The sequence below is a fragment of the Pelecanus crispus genome, chromosome 7 (assembly GCF_030463565.1).
Source record: "Pelecanus crispus isolate bPelCri1 chromosome 7, bPelCri1.pri, whole genome shotgun sequence".
Taxonomy (NCBI): Eukaryota; Metazoa; Chordata; class Aves; order Pelecaniformes; family Pelecanidae; genus Pelecanus; species Pelecanus crispus.
The window spans coordinates 3,825,126-3,837,180 of NC_134649.1; the positions used below are offsets into that span (position 1 = coordinate 3,825,126).

Consider the following 12,055-nt stretch of genomic DNA (forward strand, 5'->3'; position numbering starts at 1 on the left):
CGCAAGGGCAAACCTAGCTGGGCCCACCCAAAAGGACGTGTTTGAGCCATGTTTGCTGAGAAGTGTGGGGTAGGGAAAGCTCAGCTACGAGCCCAGCAGCCCTGGCAGAGAGAAGCTGGGCTGGAGGCAGTTTGCCTCTTGGATGCCTTTTGCCCTGCGCTGAGTTCCCAGTGCCAGAACTGGGTGTCATTCCCATCTGCCCTGTATGCTCTGTATATTCTGCGCTTAGGGGATGGCCACACTCATATGCTGGTTTCTTTGCAGACGCTGAAGCTTTTCTGATGAAAAATGCTGAAGTCAAGCTGTGTTTACAAGCCAGCCCGACGAATGGGGATTTACTGCTGGAGGACTGTAATCCAGAGTCAGATTTCCAGGACTGGTCTTGGCAAGGCGATTCTTTGATGAATCGCGGCACGCAGAGCTGCCTCTCCGTGGTCGGGGCCAACAGAGTGCAGACAAGTCTGTGCGGCAGTGCGGGCTACACGAGCTGGGACTGCTCCAATTCTCTGCTCTCTCCTCTGGGCAGCAGCCAGGGCTACCTGGTGGCAAGCAGGAAAGGAGTCACTCTGAAAAACAGGAGAGGCTTGAAGGCCCAATGGCAAGCTGTCGCAGACAGGAGCGTGTGCGAGGAGAAAGCAGGTAAGTGCCGCACACCCGGGGAGCAGTGGTACACGCACACACGCTGCTGGGGAATGCGGAAAGGCACAGTCAGAGTCCTGATGTCTTTCCAACCCTGGGTGCCCCACCACAATGGGATCTGCAGTGCGAGCCAGAAATGCTCTCCACTTCTCGGTGTATGAGATAAGGCTGTGCCCTCACGGCTGCGTCCTGCCTGCTTGGAGGGACATGCTGGGCAACACGGGGAGCCAAGGGGAAGGCCATTTCTGGCCCCAAGTATTGCAGTGAGCAACCATTGCATCTTTCTGGTCTTTTTCTCCACAGCCGAGGCAGAGCAAGACAGGTACTTCCTTGCAGCCCTTGCCAGCACACAGGTGTACAACCACACAGCAGGCAACGCGACCCTTGCACTGGGTATAGATCAAGAACAGCTGGAGGAGCTGCTCTGGTTCTTCCGCAGAGAAGACCGTAAGTCCCATTGACATTCCTGGGTTGAGAGTTGAAATGGAGATCCGCAGTCCTTGGCTGTTAACCCTCCTGCCTAATGGAGATGCCCAAGGGAATTACCCGAGGAGGTGATTTACGCCAGATATATAAACCCTTAGTCTCACCTCCAGAAGAAGCAGGCCATGGGTGAAGGCAGGCACGAGGCTTTGCTGAGACAGTGTCTCCTCCCAGAGTGGGGTTCAGCGTCTTTCCAGGCATAGCCTGCCAGGAGAGCAAAGGTCTGGGATGACCAGCGATTTTGGCAGGGTGGAGGGAGCAGATCGATATGAGCAGGTCAGCGCCCCGAGGATCAACTTCAAAACCACAAAAATCAAGGACGGAGCATCCGCTGCCATCTGTGCTGCACACCCCAGCCGGTGTTCGAAGGCGAAATCTATCTGCCTGAGCGTGGCAGCATCGAGAAAGCCTGCAGAGCGGAGGGGCCCTTCTAGCAGTGCTCACGGTGGGGTGCTGCAGCGCTCAGCCTTGGTCCCACCCTCGGGCACAGCCGCCCACAGCTCTCAGGCAAGGTTGGAAAGCCACGCCAGGCAGATGTGGGCAGCGTGAGAGATACAGAGCCCGAGGCGGGGGGCTGTGGGTGGCAGAAAGCAGTTGTGTAAGTCTCCTGCCCAGCGAGGGAGAGTTGCCTGAGGTTATCCCCAAAAACGTGACCTGGGTGCTCTGCTCTGGATGCTGAGCTGGACACCAGCACCTCTGCCCTCATCCTGCAGCCAAGACATGGTACTCTGAGCTCAGGTATCCTCAGGAAACGCTTGCCCGGGCTCCGTGGGCCGCACTGCTCTGCGCATGCTAACACTGCCTCTCCATGCTTTCCCACAGCGTCGGCGTGGAATTACTCCATCCTTGTGCTTTCCTTCGTGGCTATGATTTTGGGTCTTTTCCTCCTGGCCGTTAACATTGTGCGAAACAGGTGAGTCAGAAAAAGTTAGGGGTCTTTCGGTGTGTGGTGAGACCCCCCCCAGGCAGACAGACATATTTGTTTGGCAGGGCAGGGCAGGAACATCGCTCCTCCCTGGGTGACAGGGAGAAGAGCAAAGACAAACTCCCTTTGAACTGTGCTTCACTGTAAAACCTTGCCTGACTCCCTGCTCTCCTCCTGCGTCCCTTGGAACGAGCCACTTCACTGCTCCAGGCCCTGGAGCCTCACCGGTGAAGTGTTTGCAGCAGCTCTGCCCGGCCCAACAGAGCTGTTGGGAGGGAAGCGACATTAAATGCGTGCTGTGAGGTGCTGTCCCGTAAGTACAGGGGCACGGAGGGGCTCTGGAGCAGCACTCCGCAGCCGTTCCCCATCTGCGTTCCCACAATGTTCCCCTGGGCCACGCTGCTGCACAGCAACCCTGCGGCTGAGGAGCAACTCGCTGTCTTCTACAGCAAGAAAACTTACATCGGGGTCAGAGCTTTCATCCTAAAATGAGAGAAAAAGAGCTAACGTTACGAGTCTGCCATGCTCTCATTTTAACGATGGCTTGCTGGGTGTTACTGCCTCGTTTTGGGCGACGCGGTGTGCTGTGCGTTCTCCAAGCGTAAACCCCGTGGCTGTGCGTACTCAAACACTTCAGACCACTTCCATGAGACAGTGCAGCTGGCGGGGTTTGCCCGTAAGCAGCTCATGTGTTCCCAGGGCCAAGGCATGAAGAGATGGACGTAACCATCACCGGGGGTGGATGCCTGTCCCCAGACGTGCGCTGAGCTTGCTGCTTCACTCCGCGTTTCCTTTTTATGCCTTCCCTGCAGGAAAAGGAAGATGCACATGCAGAGAGAAGCGGCTCGAACCACCAAGCAGGCTGAGCTGGAAGCCAGTCAAGCCCTGTTGGCTGTGAAGGAATACAGCCTGGCTGGACCACAAAAGCAGGAGCCAGTGCCCCAGGATCAGGGATCAGGAGAAGTGGTGGTCCAGTGGAAGGACGGGACCGTCACGTCTCTGTACGCAGGGATCTGAGGATGCCGTGTGACAGCAGCTGAAGTCAAACCATTTAGGCCCTAAGGAATGTGTCAGAATGTCTCAGTGCATAGTGATGGAAGTCTAAAAATGCAGTTTAGCCTGGGGAAACAAAACAAAAAAAAAGAGTAAAAAAAGAAAGTGGCAGAGCTGCACCAGCAGAAGTGGCTCCAGGCTCGAGGCAAACCCGTGCCTCCCCCGTTTCAGGTCCCGGCTGGCTGCTCTGCACCCGCTGCGCTCGGCTGCCTCCAGCCTTCTCTCCCACGCCAGCTTCGCCCTCTCCCTCAGATGCCGCCTGCCTGTGCCGCAAACGGGCGGGAGCCGAGCCGGGGTGGGAAGCAGGAGGCTTTTCCTGCGGTCAGCCGGGGAACGCGCCGTCACGTCCCGTCAGGAAAACAGCCACACTGAAGCAGAGGCGCTTCTGTTCTTTTCAGAAATCGTCTTTATTAAAATACTTCCCAAAGTGGTTGATCGAAATCCTGTATCGAATCTCTGTCGGTAAAGTCATATACATATATATATGTACAAATATACACGTGGATATTTTACTCCGCAGAGTAACTGCAACTCCAGGGAGCAGCAGAACATTTAACCTGATACAGCAAATGAAGCCGAATGCGCAGCCCTTGGCCCTGCCTTGGGTGCAGGCAGAGCCTGGTCTGCTTTAGGATTCACTTCACGCCCTTCACTGGGCACGTGTAGAACTCATGAAATAATTTAAGACATTTTTGGAAATACATCAGTCTTTTAAACAAAGGCTTTTCAGAGTGTGTCCTTGTCAGTGAAGCATCTCTCCTTGCAAAGCCTTTGGAACAGTAGAGTGTAAAAAGTTGGTTAAAAACCCAGCTATTTTGGTGTGACTTATTTCAATGCATGGGAATCAGTTTCAGGACACCTGAGGCCTTTAGTCGGCTGAAACAGCATCTGCACCTTTCTCGTTCGGATTAAAAAAAAAAAAATTCCTCCTACTTATTGCTCGGTCAGGGGACCCATGAGACGAACGAGATGGGTGCCTCCACGCTTGATTAATGATTCATTCCCCCTTCCTGGGCTCCCATCGCTGTGCGCCAGGCGCCCAAGCAGGCTGGGGAGCCCTGGGGACGGCCCTCGCCCTCCCGGTGGTGCCCGCGGCTCCGGCTGCTCCAGGAACTGCCCAGATCCGCACGGAAAGCCAGGCTGGACCCGGTGCCAGCACAGGGTGCAAACACCACGGCAGCGCTCGGCCAGGGGGGACGGGAGCTGGGGCGGGGGCAGGCAGAGTGATGCCACGGCCAATTTCAGACTCTCGGCACCCCGTCTGCTCACCCAAATGTCACCGCAGGCTTTGCCTCGGCGCAGATACCGGGGCCACCGTCTGCCAGCGGCTGCTGCGGTGCCCATGAGTCCACTGCGGATGGTCTCAGCCCTCACAGAGCCGGGGGGACAGGGGTCTCTCACCACCTCCTCCGCAGGGACGCGTCCTAAAATATCTTGAAACCTTTCAGCAAGGTGAGCGTGGGAGCTTTCCTCTTGCTCTGAGCCCGCGAGGACTTGACAGTGACCAGCTTGGCCTGGGCCACCGAGGGGATCTCCTTGTAGTTGACGGTGGAGAGGGTGTTGAAGGTGCAGCTGGCCAAGCCGTGGTGGGTGGGCAGGGCAAGCGGCGTGGCCACCGGCGGGCAGGGACGCTCCTCGGTGATGAAGAGCGGCCGGACGGGTGGGCTCCGCTCCGCCTGGCGCCGCACCTCCCGCACAGCTTCGTGGAAGACGTGCTGCACCCCCGCGAAGTCCTGGCACGCCGACACCTCGTAGAAGAGGCACCTGAACCTGCTCGCCAGGGACATCCCTTCGGCTGCGGGCACCTGCCTGGCGGGAGCGGAGGGGATGGGTGCGGCATCCCTTGGGGTGCTGCAACCACCCGAAAAGGGGAGCAAGGGGTGCGGGTGGGGACCCTGCATCCCACGCCTGCTTCCCGGTGAGCACCGGGGCCGTACCCGCTCGTCCCAGCTCCTGGCACAAGCAGGGGACATGAGTCCAAAAGAGTTTTCCTTTTCCTGACATCCCAGAGTGATGGGCTGCGCGGGTCCCTGCAACCTCCCGTGCCAGGGATGCGTGCCAGCGACACGGGGTCGGACGCACTGGCAGCGCACGGGGAAGCGGGGAGGAGACGGGGCAGGTCCGTGCTTTGGGGAGGGGGAAGCCTCTGTGCTGGGAGCACCGGGGCGGGGGTTCAGCAACATGCGTGACTCAAGGACCCGTGGGACCAACACTCAGCACGGCCCCAGAGCGGCACAAAAGGCCAGAAAAACACACCGGGGACATCCAGTCCTGGCAGCGGGGACGGGGTGAGAAAGGGCTCCAGGGAAAGGGCACATCCAGAGGGGAGCGAGGAGCTGGATGGTGACGCTGCCTTACCACGCAGCCGAAAAACATCCCGCCAAAAATACCAACGGGCTCGAAATAAACACATCATCCCCCCCCCCAGGCAGGAGAGCAGGAGCCTCGGAGATGTGGGAGGATGTGGCAAATACTGACAGGGGTGGAAATAACCACAAAAAAAAAAAAAAATCAGATTTGGGTCTTGCATGCCAGCCAGAGGGATGGGGGGATGATCTGTGAGCTCTCCCCCACACCGGGAAAAGACAGCCTCGCCCCGCGCCCGATACCTGTACTGCTCCATGTCCAGCTTGTTGCCCAGCAGGAGCACGGGGCAGCGGCGCTGGCAGCCCCTCGCGTGCAGGGCGAGGACCTCCAGGTAACGCTGGCAGCCCTCGAAGCTCTTCCTGTTGTCGATGCTGTAGACGACGAGGAAGGCGCTGGCCCAGCGCAGGTAGCGCTCGCAGTTCCCGGGGCCATCCTGGGGGCGAGAGGAGCGGCTGAGCCGCGGTCCAGCCCGGTCACGCCGGGCGTTTGGCACCAGCTGTGCTGGGGCGCCTCACCTGATCGGCAGTGTCCATCACCTTCAGCAGCACGGGCTGCTGGTCCACCAGCTCCTCCGAGGTGTAGGTGTCCTCTGCAAGGAGAAGGGTGGTTGTGAGGACGGGCTGGGGTGTCCCGTCTTCTCCAAAGCCAAGCGAAGCCCTGGATGCTTGGAGCACCATGGGAAAAGCTCATCCCTGGGCAAGGAGCACCCTCCACCAATGCCTCCCACCTCGCTCCTTCCTGAGACAACATTACTTTGGGGGACCGGCGGCGATGCCGCTGGGCAAGCCCAGCTGGGAGCAGTTCTTTCCCCCTGCATGCCGCAAGCGTGGGCTCCCACGGGAGAAGGAAGGAGGGGAAGGAGCCCGGCGCGGCCATCACCGCACCCGGGCCTCAGCCCTTGTCTAAATGTCATGACCTGGCGAGATAAAGTGAGCTGGAGGCTCGACACCGGGGCTGTTTCCCAATAAATCAGGCAAAAGGAGCACCCCTTTCTTTTGGAAGGAGGGCAGGCAGGGAGAGCCACTCAACCGGTCCCCTGGGAGGAAGATGCCTCCCCCCAGCCGGGTCCTAACGGATGCGTTTCGGAAAGGTTTTGACGTGGGAAGATGAAACCGCATTCCCAAAAAAGATCCGAGGAGGAAAGGATTTATCCTTCTTTCCTAAGGGTTGCTGAGTTATTAGGGCTGGAGTCAGTTCCTGGACAAGGTCCATATCTCCCTAATGTCCCCGATAAATCATTTACGGTTCTTCCCTGCGCCCTGGAGTCAGGCCTAGGAAAATAGTTATTAATTGCTCAAACGAGTGGAAAAAAAAAAAAAAATGCCCAGAACCGCTCGCTGCAAAGCGCAGCCCCAGGGCCGCCCGCTCTGCAGCCCCCGCTCGCTCCCCCAGCCCTTCCCCTGCCCGACACCCCAGGAGCGAGCAGGAGGCACGAGATGCTCCCCAAGGACCCCCAATAATTCGGCTTTCAGTATCTTTGGGGTGATGCGAGGAGCCGACATTTCCCCGTGAGACATGCCTGCGGAGAGAGCGCTGCTTTCACCTCTGTTTTTACAGGCGGGTTTGGGTCAAATCCAGCCCTTCCGTTGGTTTTTATGTAATTTTGGGTGTTGGGGTTTTTTTTTCCCATTAAATGCCGTATTTGTAGGGAATGCGGGGGACAGGAAGGATGCTCCATGGGAACTCATCGGGGGGAAACACCCGCGGAGAAAGCGTCTTACCCAAGTTGGGATCATATTCGCTTATGAACCTCTTGGTTAGAAACTTCACGGTCAGGGCTGCAGGAGATGAAAGAGGTGGGTGAGGCGGGCGTCCCCCCACGGCACCCCCCCAATGCCCAGCCATCCCCGTGGCATCGGGGCACCCGTCTCACCTGACTTGCCGGCCCCTCGGCACCCCAGGATGGCCACGTTGCACTCGGCGAGGGGGCTCTGGGGCGGCCGCTCGCCGCCGGCTCGGGGTTTGCCGAACATCGAGGACATCCTCGGTCCTGGGGGAGAGAGCGGGGGGGACATGGGGCACCCGCTGCCATGCCGGATGGGGCCCTTCTCGCCGCCTGGCTCGGGGGTGCCCCAGCCTGGGGGAAAGGGGGGCTCAGCGGCACCAGGGAGGGGGATCTGCTCTCCTCCATCCGCATCCTGCAGCCAGGGCAGCCGGCATCTCCATCCCACGCTGGCAGCCAGCACCCCGTCCATGCAAAGACAGTGTTTCCCCCCCTCAGCCCTCTGCCCGCCCTTCGCACCCCAGGAATAGCAGAGAAACGCAGGCTCCCACCTTAAAACCCGCCGCCGGAGGAGACGCGGGGCTCGCTGGGGTGCGCGGGGGCCGAGGCCGGGGGAGCAGCGGCCCCTGCGCCGCTGGGGCTGCCGATGAATGAGGCAGGCGGAGGCGAGCACGGCTCCCGCTGCTCGGGCCCCAGCCAAACTCCTTGTAAGGAAAGCTGCCGCGCCGGCGCCGGGCTGGACACGCTGTCCTGGCCGCCCCGAGGACGGTCACCCCGGCAGGACACACGCCATCCCCCCGAGCTCCCGGGGCTTCGAGCAGGGAGCTCTGGCCCCGAAACCCGTCGTGCTTGCGCTCGGTGGCCACTTCGCCGTGCCCCCAGCACCTCGCCGAGCCCTCGGCAAGCAAAAAGCCTGGTCCCGCTCCGCTGGCTGAGGCCGGTGCACTCATTACACCTCCCGCAGGCAGCAGCAGCACCCGGGAGCGATGCTGCCAGCACCACCACCCTCCTGTCCACCGCTTGCCCAGCCCATTTAAGCACAGACACCTTCTGCTGCCGGCAGAGACTTTGCAGGGGTAAAAAAAAAAAACAAAACACAACCTTTTTCCACCCAAAAGACACAGTCCTGAGGAGGGAAAGGGGAGCATGGGGAGTACTCACCGCCGCTGCCCGCTCCGAGCCATCAGCCAGCACCCCACGGGCTCGGAGCCCGAGTAGGTGGCGTAGGCTGAAGTCAGCGTTGTCATGGCGATCGCAGCCATTTGGGATGGGGCTCAGCGCCCGGGACCGCAGGATCCGGCCCCTGGGCTGCTCCCAAGGGGTTTCTGGGGGTGACCATACCCGGAGCCGGGGGGCAAAGGCTGCTCCGCGGCCATGTGGGGCTGCTGCACCGTTGGGATAATTGCCCGTTAATGCAGGGAGGATATTTTTAAACCCTCCCAAAATAGCCTGGGAGTGTGGAAGTGTCTGCAAGCCCCAGGGATGGGGAGGATGAGGAGGATGGAGAGGATGGGGATCGCTCCCCTGTGGGAAGCAGAGCCCCTCTGGGGAGCCCCCACCCCCAGGCCCCCTTTGGACACAGGTCAAGGATGCTTGAAAGCAATCAGAGCTAAATGTGGTATTTTAAGCCGGGTACCTGTAAGGCTCAATGACAGTGACACAAGCGCAAAGCTGTCACCTTCTCCCCTAAACTGAGATTTTTTTGGGGGGACCTGCTGGGGCCACAATCCTGGGGCAATGGCTTTGCTGTCACGCCATGTCCCGGGAGCTCCCGGCTGCTGGGATGAGGGGCTAAGGAGGGAGGAAAAAATATGCCTTTGGCAAGGTGGATTAAATTATGCATCAACAATAAAGACCAGTTGCAGGTGGCGATGGGGGGAATTGGGGGCCCCGCTGCCGGCCCTCCTCGGCACCCCACGGCAGAGGTGAAATGGGATTTCTAGCCAGAAAAAGCTGTGAGTAGCACACAAACGAGCAACATGCCACGGATAACACTTTGCTTCACCATCAACCTCTACATGAGTCGAGGGGGGAAGGTTTCCTTGCCCGTGGCCGGGCGTTACAGGGGAGCGGGGCGAGCCCTGCAGCCGGACAGGACTTTTCCAGAGAGAAGTGGTTTGCTGCATGTCATTTTTCTTGTCACGGGATCCCCAGGTGAAGCACAGGCTGGTTTATGGCTCCTTGAGCCAGGGATGGCTGATGCCCAGGTTGCTCCATGCCTCCTACCTGGGGAGGGTCGCAAAGGGAACGGCCCCGGAGAGGTCTCTCCCTGCCCGTGACCACGCTCGAGGGGTGGCAAAGCCGCTTTCCCATGGCTGGGCTGGACGGCACGGAGATCTCCTGACGTCGGTTACCTCCCTCCAGCCATAAAACCCACTTTTATAAGGGGAAAAAAAAAAAAAATAGCGTAGCAACATGCTCTTCCAAGCCACATAAACATGTTGCCCTCCCCGGGGTGCGGACCATCTCTTTAGGGCATCACAAGGAGGATGCCTGAGAGCAGGGAGAGCGAAACCCATCTCCCGCGGGGCAGCCGAGCATCCTCCGTGGGACGAGCCGTGATAGAGCCAGGCATCTCTGCCGTGAACCGCGCCGGGCGGTGACGCCGGAGCCCTTTCTGTGTTTTGGGTGGGCAGCTGAGCTCGGCGGATGCCTTTGAAAGGCCCCGGTCACGAGCTTGGCTATCTTTAGCCGAAGGTATTTATATTACAGGGCAGCGGCGTGGCGGCCGCCGGGCAGTGCAGCAAAGGCATCAAAGGGTGGCGGAGGCAGGAGGGGGCTGCGCCGGGGCACGGCACGGAGGAGCACTGGGTGCTGCTCTGCTGAGCCCCTGGGTGAGGATGACCCCGGAGGAGGAAGGCTCCCGGGCAGAGCCGCCGGAGCGGGTGCGTATCCGGGTGGAGGAGCAGTCGTTCTGGGTGGAGAAGGCCTTGCTGGTGGAGAGCAGCGAGTACTTCCGTGCCCTCTTCCGCTCGGGCATGAAGGAGAGCACGCAGGAGGAGATCGGGCTGGGGGAGCTGAGCGCGGCTGGGTTCTTCGCCATGCTGCGGGTGCTGGCGGGTGAGAGGCCCATCCTCAGCGGCGAGGAGACCTTCCAGGCGGTCGAGTGTGCCGCCTTCCTGCAGGTGAAGCCCTTGGCCAAGTACCTGATCCACTCCATCAACTCCGACAACTGCATCCTGCTGTACCAAGCCGCCGCCATATTCGGTCTCCTGGACCTCTTCCACTGCGCCGCGCTCTACATCAGGGACAGCTACGCCGAGCTGGAGGAGTACCTGGACTGCCTCTCCGATGACCTGCTGGCCTACGTGGAGACCCTCCTGCCCAGCACCTTCGTGGCAGTAGGAGCCCACACGCCCACCTTCGAGTTCCTGGAGGACCTCTCCAGGACCATCTGCTACCTGGACGAGGAAACCAACACGTGGAGGACCCTCTCCTGCCTGCCGCTGAGCGCCAGCACGTTCCTAGCTGGCATGGCGACCATGGATAATAAGATCTACATAGTGGGTGGTGTCTACGGGGCCAGCAAGCAGGTGGTGGAGAGCAGCTTCTGCTATGATGCCAATGCCAACGCCTGGAGTGAGTTCCCCAGCCCTCATCAGCTGCGCTACGACGTCAGGCTGGTGGGCCATGAGGGCTACCTCTATGCCATCGGTGGGGAGTACGAGAAGATCTCCCTGAAGTCCGTGGAGAGGTACGACGTGGCCTCCAATACCTGGACGTTCGTCTCCGACCTGCCACAGCCGAGCGCGGCAGCACCCTGCGCCCAAGCCATGGGGCAGATCTTCGTTTGCTTGTGGAAGCCACTGGACACCACCGTCATCTATGAGTACGAGACCCAGCAAGACACATGGCTTCCCGTCACCGAGCTCAAGCGGCACCAGAGCTATGGGCACTGCATGGTGGCCCACCGCGACAACCTCTACGTCATGCGCAATGGCCCCTCGGATGACTTCTTGCGTTGTGTCATTGACTGCTTCAACCTGACGTCGCGGCAGTGGACTGCCCTGCCCGGGCAGTTCATGAACAGCAAAGGAGCCCTCTTCACTGCCGTCATCAGGGGTGACACCGTCTACACTGTCAACAAGATGCTGACGCTCCTCTACTCCGTGGAAGAGGAGACCTGGAGGTTCAAGAAGGAGTGGGCGGGCTTCCCACGCAGTGGCTCCCTGCAGACCTTCCTCCTGCGGCTGCCGAAGCGTGACCACGACATTGCGACATAGGTGGCCCCCCCCGTCCCACCTTGGGATGCTCTCCTTGCACGTGGCCTCGGCTCTGCACCCACCGCTCCCCTGGGCTCCTCTCCTCCTTCGTGGAGCTGTGCTTGGGTCCAGGAATGCATCACGTTGGACTTCGGAGGTGACGCTAGACCCTGCCAGAGGGAAAGGGGCTGCAGGCAGCTGCTGCCTGCTTCTGCCTGCACTGCACAGGCTGTGTGCAAAGTCCTACCAGACATGGGCTCCCGAGCCATCCGCGTGCAGGGCTTCGTGGCTTCTGCAGAGGACAGATACCAATGAGATGCAAACATGGGTTCTATTTATTTTGACCACTCTCTGAAGGTGTGCAGCATCCCACCTCCTCTCTGTTCCGATGGGAAATCATTCGTTATATCCTGGAATTAAAAGGAAAGCTATAAAAACCCCAGTGTTTTTCATTACTCTTGGGCTTTGTTTTTTTTCTTTCCCTGCTCTTCTGAAGGAAAATACCTCCTAACAGGGATCCACGTCAAGGCTTGCTCCTGCCCACTGAATGCTTTCTCAGCTGCAGCTCCATTTCAGAGCCGTACGTGGGAGCGCAGTTCCCACACAGCCCCGCGCTCCCTGGGGAGGTCTCCACGGCCGTTCCCGGCTGCAGCGGGGTCCTGA

At 59.7% G+C, this 12,055-nt stretch overlaps 2 protein-coding genes across 3 annotated transcripts; one reads left to right on the top strand and one right to left on the bottom strand.

The window, feature by feature from the left end:
- Window positions 1-4,524: 4,524 nt before the first annotated feature.
- Window positions 4,525-7,449, bottom strand: RASL12 (RAS like family 12). 2 transcript variants are annotated; one of them, XM_075714491.1, is made up of 5 exons: window positions 7,341-7,449; window positions 7,189-7,245; window positions 5,983-6,056; window positions 5,710-5,900; window positions 4,525-4,909 (listed from the first exon to the last, which is right to left on the bottom strand). In XM_075714491.1, the coding sequence occupies exons 1-5, from the start codon at window positions 7,447-7,449 to the stop codon at window positions 4,525-4,527; spliced, it is 816 nt and encodes a 271-aa protein (XP_075570606.1). The 2 variants fall into 2 exon arrangements, with proteins under 2 accessions (XP_075570606.1, XP_075570607.1); XM_075714492.1 differs by lacking the exon at window positions 7,189-7,245.
- A 2,581-nt stretch (window positions 7,450-10,030) lies between these two features.
- On the top strand, window positions 10,031-11,413 carry KBTBD13 (kelch repeat and BTB domain containing 13). The gene has a single exon (XM_009485487.2). The coding sequence runs from the start codon at window positions 10,031-10,033 to the stop codon at window positions 11,411-11,413; it is 1,383 nt and encodes a 460-aa protein (XP_009483762.2).
- Window positions 11,414-12,055: the final 642 nt, after the last annotated feature.